The 23210-nt window shown below is 46.0% G+C and overlaps 1 protein-coding gene across 2 annotated transcripts in view; it reads left to right on the top strand.

Annotated features, from left to right (window-relative positions):
- The window catches only part of LOC140395520 (uncharacterized), a 1079902-nt gene that overhangs the window by 1045152 nt on the left and 11540 nt on the right, over positions 1 to 23210 (top strand). For both annotated transcript variants that reach the window (XM_072483429.1, XM_072483418.1), the window contains one exon: positions 1092 to 1164. In XM_072483429.1, coding sequence (XP_072339530.1) covers positions 1092 to 1164 — 73 coding nt within the window. The remainder of the gene's footprint in view (positions 1 to 1091; positions 1165 to 23210) is intronic.

Raw genomic sequence — 23210 nt, 5'->3', positions numbered from 1 at the left:
TGGCTGAGAAAAGGGCCCAAAGAAAACGAGGGCCAGTGATTTGTGCACCTTCCTAGCTCACTGTCTTCCTCTGCAGCAATGCACAGAGACTGACCCAGAGCTCGCGTTCTGGCAGGCTGTGGAACAGGGATAGTCATTTTCCTATTACTTCTGCTGTTGTGGTGACAAGACTGGTGGAAGCCAACTCTCACATTCCTGTCACTGCCCTTTCAGCTGTTATCTAATCCAGTAGAGATCAAGAATTAGATTTGACACCCTCCAGTCTATGTGGTCAACAATTTCATCAAGCTTAGCTATTAGGTGAGCTTCAAGTATGTGTTCTTGGATGAACCAAAATATTCCATGCAACCCATCCACACATAGATGCCAACAACAAGAGTCAGCCTTGTCTCAGGGTATTTCTCTTGACTCTGAATCAGTAATAGCTGCATGAGTCAAACCTGAAACCTTTGAAAGATGTCAGTATAGTGAGGTTTTCAATTAAATGTTGTAGTTGATGTGTGCATTAGTATACGCATTAAGTGATCTTTATGATGTCTGAATATTTTACATAGTTGAGCAGTGAATTTGGAACAAATCATAAGGCTAACTTTGCAGCACAGGCCATTACCTTGTCAATTAGTGTTACTTTGTTAGTTGCCCCGCCACTTTTGACCATAACAATCTGTCACAACTGTGGGGTCTTGTTAGGGTGGATGTGGATAGGTTGTTTCCTCTTGTGGGAGAATCTAGAACCGGGGTCACTGTTTAAAAATAAAGGATGGCCCATTTAAAATGGAGATGAGGTGCTAGGACCCCAACTGTTCACATTATATATGAATGATTTGGACAAGGGAACTAAATGTATTGAGCTGGATTCTCTACCCCGACGCGCCACATTTCTGCCTCGACCCGCTGGCAGGATTCTCCATTACGCTGGCCGGTCAATGTGGCATGGCGGGGTAGAGAATCCAGCCCATTATCCCCAGAACCAACTCCTACAATGGGTTATTAATGTTGAATAGTTCTGTCAATGAGTGACCCGTTAAAGCAAAGTGAAATAAAAATTAATACTTTTAGTTTTTTTTCTTTTCTATGTCTAATATTAATAGATAGCTCATTGATGAAGCCAACATCTGCAGTGAAGCCTAAAGTATTTGAGATACAACCATTCCTTGTGAAGAGGTAGGTTTTATATCTTTATTTCCTATTACTTCAGTTTCACCAATTTTCCTATCTTGTAAATGTTGACTCCTTGATGGAGGCGATCAGCACCATTCAAATAAAATTACTATTATTCATGTGTAAACTTCCTATGCAATATTGGTGGGTCTTATGACCACTGGGCTTTATTCGACGGCTATGTTTTAAACTATCTCCTTTAATTCAAAGTAAATGGGATAGTTTGGAAAGGAGATGAAACCTCATACAAAATCTTCCTCGAGACAAGTCCATGAGAATTGGTTGTTGAGGAGACAGGGGTCCAGGTCAAAGCTTAGTGAAAGTAAGTTTCAAGTTTTAACACTTGGACACAAAGAAAGAGACAGCTTGTCTTGGTGTGTGCAAACACACATACTCTCAAAGTCAGTTAGAGAGAGATTTGGGAAAGAAAACCAACAACAGGTGCTGCAATGGCAAGCAGGTGCTACTCAAGACAGATCCCCTGGTTGAAGGAACAAAGCTTTCGGAGAGTTGAAGAGAACGGAATTGCCAGAGAATGCTTTGCTACTGGAAGTCCATTTGATTAGGTTCAGAGGTTTGAGTGAAGGAACTTTGTTTGAAAGGACACTGGAATATTCACCATGTTGGGGCAGGAAGAAGAAATCCTGTTAAGGCAGTGAAGAGCTTGATACTTTAACCAGAAGAGTATTTTTCTGCTCAGAGTGCAGTGTAATGTATAAATGTGACAAGGGGCTTTCAGTTATGTTAATAAGTTAATGGGGAGTGCTTTTTCTGTATTTCGGTGTATTAGTTGCCTATTAAGTAATTGTTTAATCAATAATTAAAACAGAAAATGTTGGAAAGACTCAGATATGGCAGCATCTGTGGAGAGAGAAAAATAATTAACATTTTCAGGTGAGATGATGGCATAATGGTAATGTCACTGGTCTAGTAATCCAGTGAGTAATCCAGAGACCTAGGCTAATCCTTGGGGACAGGGGTTCAAATCCACTATCGCAACTAGTAGAATTTGAATTCAATGATTACATTTGGAATTAAGAGTTAGTCTCCGTGATGACATGAAACTAAAATTGATTTTTGTAAAAAAAAATCTGATTCATTAATCTTCTTTGGGGAAGGGAATCTACCATCCTTACCTCATCTGGCCTACATGTGACTCCACACTCGCAGCAATGTGGTGGATTCTTATCTGCCCCTTGAAATGACCTATCAAGCCACTCAGTTCAAGGGCAAAGAGAGATGGGCAGCAAATGCTGGCCTTTCCAGCGACGTCCACAGCCCAGGAAAGAGTTTAAAAAGAACTCCGACCAGGATTTCATGCCCCCATTAATGGCAGGCACCATGTCAGGCCAGAGCATAAAGTACCATGAGAAGGCCAAAAATCTGTTTTACGTCGTCATGAAACCAGTTTGCGACTGTATGCTCCACCCGTCAATGGCGGGCTACATTTCCCACTACAGTACATCAGGAATGTCGTTTTAATGTTTTTGCATCTCATTAATAATAATAATTGCTCATTGTCACAAGTAGGCTTCAATTAAGTTACTGTGAAAAGCCCCTAGTCGCCACATTCCGGCACCTGTTCAGGGAGGCCGGTACGGGAATTGAACCGCGCTGCTGGCATTGTTCTGCATTACAAGCCAGTTGATTATACACCCTGCTTGATGGAACCATACATGTCAGTGTGCAAGTTAAAATGACGTGTTTCACAATGGTACTAAGGCGACATGTACCTGACAACCTACACTTCACCCATGACTTTTGAGGTTAGTTTGCTTACCTTGCAGTGTGCAGCACTCATAGGAATCAGTGCTGGCCTTCACAGGCAGCACCACACCACTTTCAGCGGGGTCTCACAGGCAGGTCTCTATCTATCAGATAGGCGGGCGGTAAGGCTGCATGGTTAGGGCTATACTGGGGAAGGGAGCAACTGGCCTCAGGCAGGAGAAGGGGCGGCAGGGCTAAGCCTGTAACTTGGGAGCAAGAGTGGGAAGATTGGACTGAAACACATGACTGGGGGAAGGAGCGGGGTTTATGTGTCCTCAGTGCATCTGGAGCCTACAGATGGGGAAAAGGCATGTGGGAGTGTTCAAGGATGTGGGAATGTATACGTCTCATTGTGTAAGTGGCCTTATGACGGGGAGGGATGAGACCCAAACGGGACATAAGCACATCGCCTTCATATGTTCAAGGGCTAACAAATGGATAGGCACCACAAACACGATGGGATCAAGGAATACAGAGGGAAGATTGAGAGGTCTCTGAGGGTGGGAAATCTGAACTGCAGATGCCTTTACCTTCACTATGTATTGCAGCCATAACCCATTATAAAGCCAGAAACCCCACGGACCAAGACACGTAACCTACGACCACGCCCGCTCACAACATGCTGGGCACAATGTGACTGGCCTGACATGTCTTCCTTCTCTACGGACAATGACAGTCTTTGCAAGCTCAACAATGTAAACTGAAGCTCCTCCAAGACAATGGGAGGGATTTCTGGATCCACACAGGGAGGAATAAGTTGGTCTGGCAGTGAGAGTTCTACACCACCATCTTTCAATCAGTAGCAATGGCACAGTACAACATCAAAATGAGGAGAAGCACACTGCTAGTGAGGGCTGTGTGGATGGATTGGAAGCAGGTGCATGCACTGGGGAGTGGGGGCACAATTAAAGAGGCAACCAGCTGAACTGTGCATTCCCAAATGAGGAGGGAAGCACAACTGGGACGTGTTAGGAGCCTTTCAATGACAATACAGGGAATCAGGAAAACGACGCAATGATGCAATAATAATTCTGCAAAATGGCACTAGTCATTCTCTTTGGTTTATCTCCTTTTTGCAGCATTAAAATAACAAACTCCACAACAATTGGGCAACTGGATAAGCTTCAGAAGGCTGTTAAAATGTTGATGTTGGATGGCTCACAGACGAGAAGCCTCAGGGCCCCCTCAAATAAACATAATAAAATTTGCAATGAACGAACCTCGATCTCCAGAGGGAGGAGCAGAACCTTTAAAACCAAGAGCCAGCTGGGTTTCCTCCAGACGCAAGGGAGGAGACTAATATAGACGTCATGTGCAGGAGACATGCAAGACCTAGAGTCTACCAAACTCGCCTATCTTATCTGTAGATGGGTGAGAACCAGTGTTGCCAATGGTTCTGCAAGTCCTGGGATCTGGCTACTCATGGGCGGGATTCTCCAATCCCGCGGCCAAGTTCTGACGCCGGCGTCAAAAGCAGCACGAGCCACTCCGGCGCCAACGGGCCTCCAGGCTCAGGTATTCACCCCTTCCTAGGGGGCTAGTATGGTGCCGGAGTGGTGTCCACTGCTCCGGAGCTCGAAACCCGGCGCGCCACGGCTGCGTGAGTCTGTGCATACACGCCACGGCCGGCGCGAGTCCGCGCATGCACGTGGGTTCCCGTCTCCGCGCTGGACTCCGGGCAATATGGCGGAGCCGAACAGGGGCCCGGCGCGGAGGAACATAGGCCCCCCATGGAATTATCCCACCCGCCGATCGGTAGGCCCCAATCACGGGCAGGCCATTGTGGAGGCCCCCCCACAGAGTCGGATCCGTCCCCCCCCCCCACAAGGACGGCCCCCGCAGCCAGAACTCCGAGGACCCGCCGGGTGGGACCATACGTAACCCCCGCCGGCGGGACTCGGCTGAGCTCGGTGGGCACTCGGCCAGTCGCAGAGAATTGCTGGGGGGAGGCGCTTTCAATAGCCCCCGACCGGCGCGGCGGCAATCCCATCAGCGCCAAGGATCAGCGCCGGAGAATCGGTGGGCCGGTGTCGGATCAGCGTGGCGCGATTCTCGCACCCCCGCCCCCCCCCGGCGCGGGGTCGGAGAATCCCGGCCCATATTTGTTAAATTCTGCAGGAATTGGCACCATGGAGACTGGGAGGGCATCTATTGCTGGTGGCTGTGAAAGTAACAGCCACTCTGAACTTCTGTGCCAGTGGTTTCTTCCAGGGTTCCACAAGAGACTTCTGTGAGGACTCTTAAGTGTCCATGCACAACTGCATTCATGACATGACAGCCACCCTTTTTGCCAAGGCCCACAATGACATCAATGTTGAGATCAAGCAAGCTAGTATGCCAGAATACTGGCCGTTCAGAGATTTCTGGATTCCCACACATGCAGGGTACCATTGACTGCACTAGTGTGGCTATATAGGCTCCCTGGCTACAGGCCCGGTAATACATAAATTGAAAAGGCTACCACTCGCTCACTGTACAGCTGGTCTGCAACCACAAGAAACTGGTCATACAGGTTTGCGTCAGATACCCAGGTAACATCCACAACTCTTGAATAGATCACAGATCCTGGACACCTTTGAGGGACTGCACAGGATCCAGGGCTGGCTCCTTGGTGACAAAATATATCCGCAAAGCATATTCAGCCTTCTACAAAGAGAAGGTATGATGAGGCTCATGCCATTACCCCGAGCATTGGCGGAGTGCGTCATCGACATTCTGAAGATGTGATTTTGGTGCCTGGACAAATCTGGAGAAGCACTCCAATGCACACCTCAGAGGGTCTCACAGATCATTGTGGCTTGCAGCATGCTGCAAAGGGGGGAAGGAATTGCCACATGACAAGATGGAGGAGCTGCATGTTTCCTCCAATAAGGGGGACCTGAAAGGGGATGAGGGTGATGAGTTTGAGGGAGCTCAGACTGCAGGGGAACGAAGAGCCCATAGCATGGGTCAGACAAGGCAGGCGTGCGCGAGAGGCCCTCATGCCAAATAGATTCCACCAGCTGGATGATAATAAGTTGCAGTGAGCACCATCTTGGACAAGTGCCGTCCATTATGAGTCAGCATGAACACCAGCATTGCTATTGCTCCCATTTCACCCATGCATTCCAACATGAGAGTGAATAGTTACACATCAAGCTCACGTTGTCCTTTGAAGGATGAGGAGTCCTTTGAAGGATGAGGAATCTTTGCATGTGCCAATCTTTGCTGAGACAAGATGCAATTGGAGGAGGGTGTCCTGGCATCAGATGTCAGAAGGTGCTGCCTGCTCAAGTTCCTCTCCTGTATCCCAGTCGCAACAGCACCCTTAAAGAGGCAGGAGTTGTTGTACAATTCCCAGTCGGCTTGCAGCTGCATGCCTTCAATCTGACAAAGCACTGCAAGGAGATCCATGTCCATTTCAAGCACTGTGTAACATTAATGGTGAATCAAATAATTCACAAATGGGACAAGGCAGCCAATGACGTTCTGCTGCTGTGGATCAATTTACAGTCTATGGGCGCGATCCAATGGCCACGCTACACCCAAAAAGCAGCTCGTTGTGGTGCAGCATGGCCGATAAAAGCCAGGCGACCATGCTCCCGGGATCTGCCTGGCTTGCAACCCCTCAAGAGTTGCAAAAAGATTTTGTGAGATGTTGCAATGTAAAATCACTTTTTGGCAAATCTGCATATTAAAGCGAGGCAGCTAGTCTCACTCTAATCTGCAGGTTCCTGAGGTACCTGATGCTTTGGGATTTATCTCCTTTGCCCCGGAGACCTTGAGTGAGTGCAGTTTGGTACTGGTCTCCACAAATGGGGACCAGACTTGGGGTCTCCCAGGGGAATAGAGGCCTGCAGCTGCATGCCCCTTGGACAGAGTGGTGCCCTGGAACTGTTGATTCTATGTGGGCATCTTGGCAGTGCCAGCCTGGCACCCTGGCAGTGCCAACCTGGCATCCAGACAGTGCCACCTGGGAGCCAGCCTGGCACTGCCCAGGTGCCACTGACAGAACATGTGGCTAAATATGCTTGGTATGGGACGTTGCTTCTAATGAGTTGAATCAAAATATTGCGTGGGGCCATGAATAAACTTTATTAGAGGGTGGTACACAAAACAAACATTCAACATTTAAAATTAACAAACTAAAATAACAAAAGTGGGCAGGCTCCATCAGAAAGAAGGACACCGTAAATCTCCATCGGTTCCTTTTTACCATCATCTGGACACCCCATTAATCTACAGCGAAAAGAGTCGCAAAGGGGCTCGTCTGATGGGAGTCAGACTCTGAGTCATCATCTTCTCCCGGTTGCCACACTCGTGACTGGAGTAGCTGTGCCAAGGCTGCTTGGGGCGATGTGGCGTCCATCTCATTGTTACGGATGAGTCTGATGTGCCAATGTTTAGTGTCTAGGTTGGAGGCGGTAGGGGCCAATCTATCGTCATCGGTCGGTGGGTCCGGTTCAGGGTCTTTTATATAAGTGGTCTCAAAGGGGTCGAACGTATCCTGTTCGGAGTCGCTGGGAGTGGGGCCTGGTGCAGAATTGAAATCGTGTGGAGGTTCCATGGGGTCTAATGTATCAGTACTGTCACTGTCGGTGCTGGTTGAATGAAGGGAGAGGCAGAGTCATGCCTCTGGGGGTGGAGTCGAAGTGGTGTCAGAGGATGGGCTGGACTGGTTGGGGGAGGGTAGGAATAGGTTGTCCATTGGCGGGGCGTGTTCATCAGCTGCTGCAAGTGAGATGTGGTGTGAGTGGTTGCTCTGTGTGCCATAAGCCTTAAGCTGGTTTATGTGAAACCATCCTGACTTGCCATTGAGATGTGATCTTATAAACGGAGGGGCTGGCTTTATCTGAAATGGAGTAGGGTCCTGCGAATTTGGGGGAAAGAAATGAACTGGGGTTGTACAGGGAGAGCATGACCTGCTGCCCTACTGAAAATTCTGTGGCGTGTACTGTTTTGTCAAAACATACTTTACTTTGTTTCTTTCGTGTACCAAGCTTAACAGCTGCGGCGAGCTGGGCTGCTTTAACGTGTTCCAGGATTTGTTGAACTGCTTTCTCATGGGTGAGGGCGGTGACTGTGGGGCTGGCCAAATCAAGTCCTAACAAGTATTCTGTTCCCTTCATGGGTCATCCGGTCATGAAGGTGTGGAGGGTGTATCCTGTTGAAGTGGATACCGTGTTCCTTATGAACATGAGTGAAAAGGGGAGAACTGTGTCCCATGTGGTATTGTGCTGTTGCACCATTTTCCTGAGGGTTGCCTTGAGGGTTCTATTGATTCGCTCTACGATTCCGCTTCATTGGGGGTGATAGGCAATGTGAAATTTTTGTTGGATGCCGAAAATTGTGAGGACATTTTTCATGACGCGTCCTGTGAAATGTGAGCCTTGGTCTGACTCTATACGATGGGGAAGTCCCCATCTTGTAAAGATGTGCTGCGCTAGGATCTTGGCTGTCGTTTTAGCCGTGTTAGTTCTAGATGGAAATGCTTCCACCCATTTCGTGAAGGTGTTGATTACTACCAATACATACTTAAAACTATTCTTGCAGGGAGGTAGGGGTCCTATGTAATCAATCTGTAAATTCGTCCAGGGGCCATTAACAGGGCGGGTGTGACTGAGTTGACCTTTCCTCGCATACCTGTCTGGATTGTTCTGGGTGCAAATTAAACAATTTTCAATGTAATGCGTTACATTGGATTTCAAATCGGGCCACCAGCAGAGAGGTCTGAGATGGGTAAGGGTTGCATCTATCCCTTGGTGTCCATGGTTGTCATGGAATTGGCAAATAATTTGGTTTCTGTCTTGGGTGGGGACCACATAAATACCATCCTTTAGAATTATGCCATTGTGTGTCGTTAAAGTGTTTCTGTACTTATCGTAGGGGGCTGGGAAGTTACGTTTTAAAACTTCCCTCAGCCTTTCGTCTTCTTTTTGGGCCTGAGCTAAATCTTGGATATTGGTCTGTGAGACCTGAACCGCGTGTACTGGGGCACTCTCAGGGGGATTCCAAAAGTGACCGTGTCTGGAATCTGCCTTTGCTAGGGCATCTGCCTTAACATTACCATGGGGGAAAGAACAATGGTGGCTACAGACTTTAATGATGCCGTATTTACGCTCTTTTGCTGTCGTGAAAATATGCTGGAGTAATGGGTCTGAGGGTAGGGGTTTTCCATCTGCGGAAACAAAACCTCTCAATTCCCACAGTGGTAGGAATTCCGTTAAACTATTGCAGACATATAAGCTGTCGGAGTATATGTCGGCTGGGGTCGGGAACGAGTCGAGGTGCTCTACAATATATGCTATGACTGCTAATTCTGCTGCCTGCGAACCTAGATGTCCAGGCAATTTCAATGATATCTCCTCTAATGCGCGTCCCTGCGCGTCCTCTACATAAATGCCACAACCAATAACTTGTTTACTGTTCAAAACTGTGGAGGAGCCATCCACATAAATCTTAAGGGGTGCGTCTGTGTCTGTGGGCTGGGGTCTCTGGGGTGTAGTACCTGGTTTCGGGGAGCTGATTTGAGTACAAAGAGTCCTGTATTGTGCCTGGTGGTAATGATCTCACACTCATGTGGCGTGCCTGTGTAATGTAAAATATCTGCTAGAAAAGTGTGTGTCTTAGTCCTTTTAACTGTAATGACCCGGCGCAAATTTGACTGACTGTGCCGTCCTTTAGTCTACCGTCTAATAGAAGTTGGGTTGGGGTGTGCTCTGTTGAAATGGCGACAGGGGTTGAGTCCTGTTATGTACACAAAGTACTGAATAGCCCAAAAAACTGCGAGCAAGTGCCTTTTGCAGGCAGAAAATCCTTGCTCTACAGAATCGAGAACTCGTGAAGCGTATGCTACGGGGCCTAAACTATCGTGTCTTTCCTGGAGGAGCACGGCCGAAAGGGTTGCAACCTCAATTGCGTATGGGGAGAGTGGCTCTGGGACCTATAATGCGGGAGCTGTGCTGAGGGCTCGTTTTAATGCATCCACGGCATCGTGTGCTGTGGAAGCCATTCCCATGGGGCTTGCTTTTTTCGGAGTTCTTAGAGAGGGGCTGCCTTTGTGGCAAAAATCGTCTATGTGGTTCCTGCAGTAGCCAACCAGTCCTAGAAATGACCGGAGGGCTGTGACATTATGGGGCAAGGGTAATTTGACAATGGAGTCAATGCGTTTCTGCTCGATCTCACGTTTGCCATGGGTGATCATTGTGCCTAAATAAATTACTTTTTCTTGGAGAATCTGTGCCTTTTTGGGGTTAACCTTACATCCGATTTCGTGAAGGAGTCCTAATAATTCGGTGAGAAGCGAAATGTGCTCTCCCTTAGTGACTGTCTGTAGAAGCAAGTCGTCTACATACTGGACAAGGCATTCGGGTCGGGAAAATTTAGCTAATCCATTCGTCAGCTGTCGGTGGAAAATGGAGGGGGAGTTGTGGAAGCCTTGTGGTAGGCATGTCCACGTGTATTGCTGTCCCTGGAAGGTGAAAGCAAATTTATATTGGCACGCTTTATCCAATGGAATGGACCAAAAGCCATTGCTGATGTCCAAAACTGAAATTTTTTTTGACTGGAATCCCTGTTTCAACATTGTCTAGGGACTCGTGGCTACAGTGAGGGCTGCTAATGGGGTTACTTTGTTTAGGTCCCAATAATCGATGGTCAGTCGCCATGAGCCATCGGGTTTCCTGACGGGCCAAATTGGGGCATTGTTCGTTGAAACTACTGAAGAAGTACGCCTTGGTCAAGCAAACTTTGGATGACCTTTGCGATTTCTCCCTCTGCTTGTTGGGGAAAACCGTACTGTTTTTGGGGTTTGGGTCGGGTCCTGTAATGTTGACTAAACCCGCTATCTTGCCGCAGTCGTGCTTGTGTTGGGCAAAAGAAGCTTTGTGTCTCTGTAGAACATCTCTAACGTCTTTGTCCTGACTAATGGCTCGTGGATCAAACCACAAGTCTCCTACTGCGCTAATCCTGTGTGCATAGTCTCCAACTGTGAGTGTGGCGGGGGCTCGTGCTGCCTTTGCCATTCTCCACACACATTTATTTACGAGGTCAAACAAAAGATTGTGGGAGCTCATAAAGTCTATCCCTAAAATGTGTTCGGCTGTCTGGGGTAGATCTACTAAAACGACGGGATGTTTGGTCTTAATGTTTCCTATCTGAATCGCTACAGGGGCTGTAATGTGTCCCTGCTGCAAGTGTCCTGTGAAACCGCTGAGGGTAATGGTATCTGTGGTGGGCCATGTATCCCGTTGGAACATTGTGGAGGAATTTAGCATGGTACGGGACCCTCCTGTGTCCCAAAGAAATTCGACGGGGTGTCCCCGGACTGTGCCTGCTACTACCGGCCTTCTGGACTTGTCCCAAAGTGTGTCGCAGACCCAAGTTGGGGAGTCCAAACACCGTCAATCGGTGCCGTTCATGTCTGCGTTCTCGGAACGTGCGCTAACACTATGAATGGGCTTGACTCTATTGTTATTCAGGGTATTTGCCTGCTGGTTTCGCTGCTGTTTCTGGGGGGCATTGCACTCTCGGGCATAATGTCCTAACTGTCCGCAACTGTAGCACTCGTGGGATTTAGGCTGCTGTGGGCTGTTTCTTCCCTCATTTATCCATGCGGGGTTTTAGTGTGTCCTGACTGGATGCATGTTCGCATCTGCCTGCTCTTCATCTGCTTTTCCGTAATCTGACTTTCCCCGAAGGGACTGTTCCCAAGTCGGGATAATCTCTTTAGTACCCATTTCTCATTGTGGGTATCGTCTGAGGGGTTGTAATTGGCGCAAGCTTTCTGTCCTGCTTCGGTTGCGTAAGAGACTAGGATTCAAGTCCATTTGGCCATATTCTCTGGTGTCAAATGGGCGCGGACTAACTCTCGAAATACTGCTGTGAAATGAGTCCAAAGGCATCCAGCAAACGCTGTTGTGTGCTCCGTCTTTTTCTTCCTACATTTATTGAGGCCTTCTACGGGATCACCCTTTATTGTAGCCTATCACATCTAGGATCGCTGCATGCATTTCTTGGAGGGTGCCTCCTCCTACATTTTGTGGGTCGGGAAGGGCTGCCACGACTGAGTGGGTCGAAGCTCAAAACTGTGAGCTTCACTTGCTCTTTTTCATCCAGACCGTACATGGTCGCCTGTTGTTTAACCTTTGCAAAATAATGATGTGGGTCCGATGTGGGTAGGAACGGTGTTATTTTGTCGCACGCGTCCCTTACTTGAGTGACGGTTAATGGGGTGGTGTACAGAAAATCAGGGTCTCCGTTTGTTGTGGCCCTGCGCTGTGTGGTGACTGGGTTCATGGGATTGTGCTCTGCCTGTGCAGTCGGGGGTGGGGGTGCTTTTCCTTTCTGAGGTTTGTCCTGAGTACATGTTCCATGGTCATAGCGATGGGCAGTTTAATTTAACTCCTGCCAATCGGGGCCATTTTCCTGATCTAGCTGGGGTCCAAATTTATCTTGGAAGCCATTGTGTACTGAGAGCAGGGATTGCAGGTCTGCAATTTGCTTTCGGCATTTGGCGTGGTCTACCGAACTCTGCCTTTGTTCCGTCGTGGAACTGTGGAGTGCTCGTAGGGCTACTTTTAAATCGTTACATTGTTTCTTTAATTGCTCGACTTGGTGTTCTGTCTCATCTCGTACCAACATTACGTGTCTTGGTAGGCCTTATCGTATTGTGACTGAAAGCTGCTTAGTTGAGCAAGACAAGATTGGTGTGCCCGTTTGACATCAGCCATCTCCTTGTCCTTCGCCACTAAGTGCTCTCTAAGTTGCCTGTTAACTTTTTCGCACTCGCTAACGTCTCCCTCACTATTCTTCTCTCTGTCCTGAATCTCTCTGCAGAGCGTCTTCACGACCTCCTCTGTGCCTCGCAATTGTGACAAGCAGGACACGATTGCCATCGGCTCATGAGCTTTTCCTAAGCTTTTCTTATGAATCTCGGTCAGATTCTCCCACCAAGTTTGTCCTATACTCCTGGGACCTGTTTCGTAATTTGCACAAAATTTGCTCGAAAGGGGCCATCCTTTCCCTTTTAGATATTTTTGAATTTCCTCTTCCCATATGGGACACTGCCCTGCTCTATTGGTCGCTGCGACCTTGAATTCCTGGGGGCTCATAAGGCGTTCCATTGCCTTCATTGCCATCTCTACTGTTATCTATGGCTTTCTACCATAAATTTGGAACAGGGGGGGAATAAAGTGGTGATGCAACCACGGGTACGGCTTAAGCTATTTTCCGGTCTGCAAAACTCCCGACAGTTTTACACAACAAAATCTATCAAGTTTACCTTATATCCCTTGTTAGTACGCATGCAAATAACACACTTCCGAATCTTGGTGGTTTGATCGATATTGGTCTTACGCTTGTGGTTTTTACTTTTTCCATTTGGATTTCTAATTCAAATTTGGGTTCTCTCGAAGTGACAAAGCCACTTCTAGGTCGAATCCCATCAGATGTCGCCAGTAATGTTGTTCTGTTTACTTGCTATAAATATGGCAATTAATAAGGTCGCCTTTCTTAATCCTAATTATAAGTATGCTTTCAGAGTCGCCAGGTATCTCTCGATACCCCCACAAGGTTCAACCGAATACCGATCAAAGAGCCAATACACCAGTTAGTTGGTTCAAAGTCAATACTACTTTATTTACACACAGTATGATTTACTCATGCACAATAATACTACAGGCTAAACTATATCTATCACTAACACCTATACATAACTTCGGGTGCCCACTTAGGTCAGAAGAACAAAGGCTGTTGTTCGGATCTGGGCCTGTTGGGTTCGAAGAGGTAACAGGAGTACAACTAAGGTCGTCCGTCTGGTAGCGAGCATTGAACTTGAACTTACTTGCTTCTGGTAGTGCTGTTGGAAGGGTCTCTCCGCTTGAGAGCCAAATCCAAGCGAGTGAACCTTTCGCGGGGGTTCCTTCTAATACTTGGAGGGGCTTTGCGGGCCTTAAACTTGATCCCAATTAATTGGGCCGCTTCTTGATCATTGTCTCTATTGCATTCTTGATGGCCAGCAGTGTGGGCAGAAAATGAAAAGCAAAGTAGCACATAAAAGCAGATAGCGTGCAAACTCTCATTGTCAAACACTAGACATATCATATCGACCTGTTGGGCGGACATGAATATATTATGAATACTGGAATTCAATACAATCATGAACTCCATGTTATCCATTTGATAAATGGAAGAATCTGTAACTGGGAGGTAGTACATTTGCAGGGTTCCTTTGTTCTTGGAAGCATTAATACTGTCCATGTAAAATTCTTGAATAATTTGGAAGAGTGACTCAAGTTTTAAAAATTACACTCACTATGATTATAGAACCAGCATATTAAATTATGCAAATTGAAACTGTTGTGCAAATGCAAATTGGATTAATTAGCAAATAGCCTTTCCCAAGTACCTAAAATCAAAATTTGATTTTTATTCATCATGAAGATTGTACTCACACTGCTAAACTGGAGAATTTATTTCAAAGCACGATAATTAGTTATAATTTGCAGTTATATAAAGACATTATTCTTTCACTGTGCCAGAGGCGTGAGCTCCAAGCAGGCATGAACATTACTTTTTGGTAACTTTTAAAGACTTTTTTCAGTAGCTGAAAGGCTTGTTACAGAGCCAAGTACTGTGATATTACTAATTTTATGCAATGCACAACATTATTTTGCATTGACTATACTAATGTTGGTTTGGTATGGTACCCTTTAAATCTTTGTTTTCATCACTTCATTGGTACATGCCAGTAATTATAGAGATTATGTTGAATCATATTTATTTAGTCTGTATTTCCTTGTTTTCTCCCTTCCTTCTTTTTAAATAGTGCAGTTAAATTTTCCACATTCCAAGCTGCCAGGATTGTTCCAGAATCTACCGAGTTTTGGACGATGGCAATAAACGCATCCATTTTTCTAATTTTTCACAATTTTTCTATTTTTATTGCAGTATCAGCATTAAACATTGATCCAGACACGAAGCAAACCTTCCTCTATTCTGTTTCAGTAAGAAGTTTTACAACACCAGGTTAAAGTCCAACAGGTTTGTTTCGATGTCACTAGCTTTTGGAGCACTGCTCCTTCCTCAGGTGAATGAAGTTCACCCCAGTCCAATGCCGGCATCTCCACATCATATTCTGTTTCAACAATAGGTTTTAAGCCAACACCTCAGAGCAGCCCCCAAACTACGCAGGAGTACTTTTTTTTCTGTTTCAAACACGAATCAATTCACAAAGCTTCCTGACGGAGGTAATGGGATTTTTACTCTCACAGTAAGGAAAATGGAGCTGGGTGTACAAAAAGCTACTGTTCCAATATTGGCCATTTTGAACCATTGCAGCAAGTTGAACTGACTCCCTTCCCGGCAGTCAATTCTGAGGGATGACTTCCAAATCTGCACTTCATAAACGCAAGAAAAATCATCTTCCCCCTAACCTCATCATTGTTAGTTTGTGTAGGATTGGGAGCTATCTTCCTGCTGGATTCTGACAACACCAGAACTATCCTGAAGGAACAGTCCATACATCTGGGCTACATTTGAACCAATATCTTAGAGAGAAAAATGGACTGTGTTCTGACCACCGCATCATGGAAATTTTACAAACAACAGTCTCCTTCGAATTTAAATTGTTTTATACCTTACAATAAAGCCACAATTTTTTCTTTTAAGGTGAGAGGTTAAAGTTTTCCTGTTGATTTGTGCATGTAATGGCACATGTTGCAGGTGGCTTCTTATGGAAAACCAGCAAATATCGGAGAATCATGGATACATACTGTGATTTTTCTGTCCATTAATGTGCTGCTAGCATATGAGGCACCTGAGCAGTGTGGGGTCTTGCAAATGTACCCTTTAGTATAAAGGCAATGACAAGGACATTACTGTAGAATGTTTACCACAATCATGGACTTAAGAGAAGAGGCGTTTTATACTCCAGCATCGCAAAGGGGTTATAAGGGAAAGAGCTGAGAGTCAGTGAACAAGAAAGAAGATAATGAAGGAGCTGGAATAGTCAGTGGAACAAAGAAGCGAAATGAGAGAACAAAAGCAGGACAGATGGTACAAGATGAAGAAAAGGGGCAACAAAACAGTGGAAATAAATAAATGATAATATAATGACAGCATTTGGAAGATGTAGCAAGGAGGGGAATAACAAAGGGAAAGGGACAGTACGAGGAGAGAGAAGGGGGGCGCAATGAAGGATGATTGCCTGAAAGGAGTGGATATGGTGAGGGGATATAACAGAGTGGATGAGGGAGAGAGATAGAGAGAGAGATAGAGAAGAGAGCAGGGTGATGAGAACGAAGACACAAAAGAAGAAAGATAGAATGAGGTAAAAAAAAAAGTGGAGATGAAGGAGAGAACGAAAGATGAAGCAACAACAGGATGAATAATTCTGAAAGTAGTTAAAGTACACTTGCATGGCACCTTGCCTAATCAAGACCCGATTTGGTTTTAGCAAAAGCCTCAGCATCATTCCCTTACCTCCCCCATCTCCACCTGAATGAATTTTGAGCTCCACACAATGCTGAGCTCTGCTTCCCTCACCTTCACCTCTGTGTCCATTTTTCTGGCAAGGAGTTCACCCTTTGCCCCATGGACCCATTTACCCATCACCAGTATCCTCTGCCTAAACACCTCCCTTTTTCCTCTTATGCTCTCCAGATCTTGTCATTTGATGTTGCTGGCACGACTTTGGCTGTTTCAATTTCTCTGCACCTTCACTCACTCTAACCTATCTCCTAAATTTACTGCACTCAGGTACAACCCTAACATTATCATCAACCCTGCTGATGATGAGGGGCCACATGGTGTGAGCACAGGAGCGACTGCGTTTTCAATGCTGCATGGTGTGTCATCTATCCTGATGGGTTTGGGTGGTAGGGGCTGGACAAGGAGTGTCTATGAGCCTGTTCCCTGGAGAGAAGTGGGAGGCAAGTTCCTGATTGAGTTTGAAAATTGGCTGCCATGCATTAATAATCTTCATCTGGAGGTTGGGCGGACACAGTGTCTTCGAGGCCGAGGGTCGTTTTCCCACCCCGTTCACTGGCTCTATATTATCTATATTAAGCAAAGTATCGTACACACCCCTGTCTGCATCAATGATGCCGATGTGGAGCTTTGACAGCTTCAAATTCCTAGGTGTGCACATCACCAACAATCTGTCCTGGTCCACCCACGTCGACATCAACCCTTGACTAATTTGTTAAAGAGCGAGATTGTTTGCCTTGCCTCTACATGATTAGAGCCCATCCCTCATGTGTGGGTAGGTTTGATGGGGGAGTTAAGAGCCCTCCTTCAAGTGGTCTTATATAGTGGTTTCCTGAGTGTCCTCCTCATAGTGGTTGGAATTTCCATGTGGAAGCAGGGTTTGTGCCTGTGTTGTGGCAGCACTGTTCCTCCCTAAGTATCTTTCTTCTAATGAGCATGCAGTGCATGGGGGGTGGTTAATATTCCTAGGTCAGCTCAGGCATTCTTCCCTTTGGGGATTTTTTTCCATTTTCTCTTCATCTGGGTGAGTAGTATGCTATCTTAAATACTGGTCCGGTCCAGTGGTCTGTGGGAGGTTCACCTTGTTGTACTAGGGGGAGTGGGGATTTGCACCCCCCCCTCCAATTATTGGGTGTCTTGATGATTCTTCTATTCAGTTTTAGCATCTGCCCGGTTGAGGCTGGCGTAATTTCTTTTTTTTGGTGTTTAGTGATGCACTGCCCTGGCTGTGGTGGGTGAGGTGTCGGATCGGCTGGGGTGTAGGTTTTGGGATGTGCTGCGGGTACTGATTCTTGTGTCAGAGTGTGCAGGGCTAGACCAGGTTCAGTGCTGTGTTTGGTATCTTTTTGCTCCCCAGATGTCCCTTCTCAAAGGCACTTAATGGGGACATCCTGAGAGGCTTCTTCTAAACATTAATTCTGGGGTTGAGCTGAGTCTTCTACTTTGGTTGATATTCTGTTGCCCCCCTAATGACTAGGATGAGCAGCTTGCCCTCTTCTTCATTGATGGGTGTGCGCCAGGAGAACTTGGCTCCACGATGAGGTCCTGATCCTTTGTTATCCCGTGATCTATTCTTGGTAGTTCTAGTTTTCCTTCCTTTTTGTTTTTCTTGAGAGGTGTTGACGGCACTGATCAAAATCCCAACATGCTGCTGCTGGTCCTCGTTGGATAAATGTATGGAATGATGTTGGTTCTGAACTGGGCCTGAGACTGGAGTTATGTTGTGCTATGTGATATATATGTAACACCATTTTAGAACTGGGGTTCTCATTTATTGTTGTTGTATGTTTCTTTTTTAAGAAGTGGGTATAAAGATTTTATGATTGGTTCCTGCATTGGTGCAGATGGGTCTGGTGTCTGAGGAAAGACGGTTGTGGTGTATCATTGGTGCCTCTGGCACTGCTGGAGTAGAGGGAGATGTGCAGGTTAGGTGGATTGGCCATGATAAATGCCCCTTAGAATCCAAAGAAATGCAGGTTAGGTGGGGTTATGGGAATAGGGTGGGACAGTTGGCTTGGATATGATGCCCTTTCAGAGGGTCGGTGGGCTGACTGGCCTCCTTCTGCACTCCAGGATTTCATAGATTGTTTAAAAAGTATTTTGATTGAAATTTTTAACATTTTAACATTTAAGACACAAAGTAAGACCAACACAAAACCCCAACCCCCCTCCACCCAACACCCTAACCAACCTCCCCACCTCATCCTCTTCCCTCCCCCCGAGCAGTTGACGGTAAACAGGTCCTTGAAATGTAGTGTAAACAAACCCCATCTCTTGTGGAACCCTTCACTTGACCTACCTCAGGGCAAATTTGACCTTTTCCAAGCACCAGGGGCTAGATTCTCCGATTTTGAGTCTATGTTCGGAGCATGAGTTCTCCCAGTGAGCCAGAGAAGACACAGCCAGAGTGAGACAGCAAAGGGTGAGTTTGGGAATTTGAAGCTAGGTGGGAATTCGAAGCTGGGTGGGGAGGAGGTGCTTTTTAACCCTGGTAAGTGACTGGTAAGTAGTTTTTCTTTTCATTGTCTAATTTATTTATTTATTTTTTCTTTCGTTTTTTGGAATTGTAGTTGTATAAGTTAACCTAAGGTTTAAGATATGGCAGGAGATCCGAGACCCATGTCATGCTCCTCGTGTGCGATGTGGGAGCTCAGGGACACATCCACTGTCCCTGGCTCCTTCACCTGCAAGAAGTGTGTCCAGTAGCAGCTCCTGTTAGACCGCTTTACGGCTCTGGAGCTGCGGATGGACTCACTTTGGAGCATCCACGATGCAGAGGACGTCGTGGATAGCATGTTTAGCGAGTTGGTCACACCGCAGGTGAAAGTTACAGAGGGAGATAGAAAATGGGTGACCAAAAGACAGAGCAAGAGTAGGAAGGTAGTGCAGGTGTCCCCTGTGGTCATTTCCCTGCAAAAACAGAGATACCGCTTTGGATACTGTTGAGGGAGATGGCTCACCAGGGGAAGGCAGCAGCAGCCAGGTTCATGGCACGTGGCTGGCTCTGCTGCGCAGCAGGGCAGGAAGATGAATGGCAGGGCTATAGTGATAGGGGACTCAATCGTAAGGGGAATAGACAGGCGGTTCTGCGGACGCAATCGAGACACCAGGATGGTATGTTGCCTCCCTGGTGCAAGTGTCAAGGATGTCTCGGAACAGCTGCAGGACATTCTGGGGGGGGAGGCTAAACAGCCAGCTGTCGTGGTGCACATAGACACCAACGAGAGAGGTAAAACACGGGATAAGGTCCTACAAGCTGAATTCAGGAGTTAGGAGTTAAACTAAAAAGTAGGACCTCAAAGGTAGTAATCTCAAGATTGCTACCAGTGCCACGAGCTAGTCAGAGTAGGAATGTCAGGATAGATAGGATGAATGCGTGGCTCGAGAGATGGTGCAAGAGGGGGGGATTCAAATTCCTGGGGCATTGGAATGGTTCTGGGGGAGGTGGGACCAGTACAAACCGGACAGTCTGCACCTGGGCAGGACTGGAACCGATGTCCTAGGGGGGATGTTTGCAAGAGCTGTTGGGGAAGGTTTCAACTAATGTGGCAGGGGGATGGGAACAGATGCAGGAAGTCGGAAGGTGGTAAAATAGGGACAGAAACAAAAGGCAGTAAAGGGGAAAGTGTAACGCAGAGAAGCCATAGTCAAAAATCAAAAAGGGCGACAGTATAAAGTACAGTGACTGAGGGGAGCTCAGTGAATAGGACCAGTAATACTAAAAGGAATAAAATGGGAAGTAAAAACATAAATGGTAAGCGATGCAGCAGGTTGTTACATGAAGATATGGGTTCAACGACAAGGAAAATTAGGAGAAAAGTTAAGAGGAAATATAACTTAGGAGAGGTTACTGATTGAGGTGTTAAGATTCAGAACAGAGGTAAAAAAGCCAACATAAGTGTACTTTACCTGAATGCTCGTAGTATTCGGAATAAGGTAAATGAGTAGATGGCGCAAATCATCGTGAATGACTATGATTTAGTGGCCATTACTGAAACATGGTTGAAGGATGGTCACGACTGGGAGTTAAATATCCAAGGGTATCAAACTATTCGGAAGGACAGAGTGGATGGTAGGGGAGGTGGTGTTGCTCTGTTATTTAAGGATGACATCCAGGCAATAGTAAGGGATGACATCGGTGCTATGGAGGATAAGGTTGAATCCATTTGGGTGGAAATCAGGAATAATAAGGCGAAAAAGTCACTGATAGGAGTAGTCTATAGGCCACCAAATAGTAACATTATGGTGCAGGCAATAAACAAAGAAATAACGGATGCATGTAGAAATGGTACAGCAGTTATCATGGGGTATTTTAATCTACATGTCGATTGGTTTAACCAGGTCAGACAAGGCAACCTTGACGAGGAGTTTATATAATGTATCCGCGATAGTTTCCTAGAACAGTATGTAATGGAACCTACGAGGGAACAAGCGGTCCTAGATCTGGTCCTGTGTAATGAGACAGGATTGATTAATGATCTCATAGTTAGGGATCCTTTCGGAAGGAGCGATCACAATATGGTGAAATTTAAAATACAGATGGAGGGTGAGAAGGCATAATCAAACACTAGTGCTTTGTGTTTAAACAAAGAAGATTACAATGGGATGAGAGAAGAACTAGCTAATGTAGACTGGGAGCAAAGACCTTATGGTGAAACAGTGGAGAACCTTCCAAACAATTTTTCACAGTGCTCAGCAAAGGTTTATCCCAACAAAAAGGAAGGAAGGTAGAAAGAGGGGAAATCGACCGTGGATATCGAAGGAAATAAGGGAGAGTATCAAATTGAAGGGAAAAGCATACAAAGTGGCAAAGATTAGTGGGAGACTGGAGGACTGGGAAATCTTTAGGGGGCAACAGAAAGCTACTAAAAAAGCTATAAAGAAGAGTAAGATAGATTATGAGAGTAAACTTGCTCAGAATATAAAAACAGATCGTAAAAGTTTCCACAAATATACAAAACAAAAAAGAGTGGCTAAGGTAAATATTGGTCCTTCAGAGGATGAGAAGGGATATTTAATAATGGGAGATGAGGAAATGGCTGAACAGGTTTTTTGGGTCGGTTCTCACAGTGGAAGACACAAATAACATTCCAGTGACTGATATAAATGAGGCTATGACAGGTGAAGACCTTGAGATGATTGTTATCACGAAGGAGGTAGTGATGGGCAAGCTAATGGGGCTAAAGGTAGACAAGTCTCCTGGCCCTGATGGAATGCATCCCAGAGTGCTAAAAGAGATGGCTAGGGAAATTGCAAATGCACTAGTGATAATTTACCAAAATTCACTAGACTCTGGGGTGGTCCCGGCGGATTGGAAATTAGCAAACGTGACACCATTGTTTAAAAAAGGAGGTAGGCAGAAAACGGGTAATTATAGTCCAGTGAGCTTAACTTCGGTAGTAGGGAAGATGCTGGAATCTATCATCAAGGAAGAAATAGCGAGGCATCTAGATGGAAATTGTCCCATTGGGCATGGGTTCATAAAGAGCAGGTCGTGCCTAACTAATTTAGTGGAATTTTTTGAGGACATTACCAGTGCGGTAGATAACAGGGAGCCAATGGATGTGGTATATCTGGATTTCCAGAAAGCCTTTGACAAGGTGCCACACAAAAGGTTGCTGCATAAGATAAAGATGCATGGCATTAAGGGGAAAGTAGTAGCATGGATAGATGATTGGTTAATTAATAGACAGCAAAGAGTGGGGATTAATGGGTGTTTCTCTGGTTGGCAATCAGTAGCTAGTGGTGTCCCTCAGGGATCAGTGTTGGGCCCACAATTGTTCACAATTTACATAGATGATTTGGAGTTGGGGACCAAGGGCAATGTGTCCAAGTTTGCAGACGACACTAAGATGAGTGGTAAAGCAAAAAGTTCAGAGGATACCGGAAGTCTGCAGTGGGATTTGGATAGGTTAAGTGAATGGCTAGGGTCTGGCAGATGGAATACAATGTTGGCAAATGTGAGGTTATCCATTTTGGTAGGAATAACGTCAAAAGGGATTATTATTTAAATGATAAAATATTAAAACATGCCGCTGTGCAGAGAGACCTGGACGTGCTAGCGCATGAGTCGCAAAAAGTTGGTTTACAGGTGCAATAGGTGATTAAGAAGGCAAATTGAATTTTGTCCTTCATTGCTAGAGGGATGGAGTTTAAGACTAGGGAGGTTATGCTGCAATTGTATAAGGTGTTAGTGAGGCCACACCTGGAGTATTGTGTTCAGTTTTGGTCTCCTTACCTGAGAAAGGACGTACTGGCGCTGGAGGGTGTGCAGAGGAGATTCACTCGGTTAATCCCAGATCTGAAGGAGTTGGATTACGAGGAGAGGTTGAGTAGACTGGGACTGTACTCGTTGGAATTTAGAAGGATATGGGGGGGATCTTTTAGAAACATGTAAAATTATGAAGGGAATAGATAGGATAGATGTGGGCAGGTTATTTCCACTGGCGGGTGAAAGCAGAACTAGGGGGCATAGCCTCAAAATAAGGGGAAGTAGATTTAGGACTGAGTTTCGTAGGAACTTCTTCACCCAAGGGGTTGTGAATCTATGGAATTCCTTGCCCAGTGAAACAGTTGAGGCTCCTTCATTAAATGTTTTTAAGATAAAGATAGATAGTTTTTTTAAGAAAAAGGGATCAAGGGTTATGGTGTTCGGGCCAGAAAGTGGATCTGAGTCCACAAAAGATCAGCCATGATCTCATTGAATGGCGGAGCAAGCTCGAGGGACCAGATGGCCTACTCCTGCTCCTAGTTCTTATGTTCTTATGTTCTTATGTGTCTGGTCTTACGACCACAAATTCGGCGATGCCCCCGCA

Source organism: Scyliorhinus torazame, chromosome 2 (assembly GCF_047496885.1).
Source record: "Scyliorhinus torazame isolate Kashiwa2021f chromosome 2, sScyTor2.1, whole genome shotgun sequence".
Classification (NCBI taxonomy): domain Eukaryota; kingdom Metazoa; phylum Chordata; class Chondrichthyes; order Carcharhiniformes; family Scyliorhinidae; genus Scyliorhinus; species Scyliorhinus torazame.
This window is presented reverse-complemented; position numbering and strand designations above follow the sequence as displayed.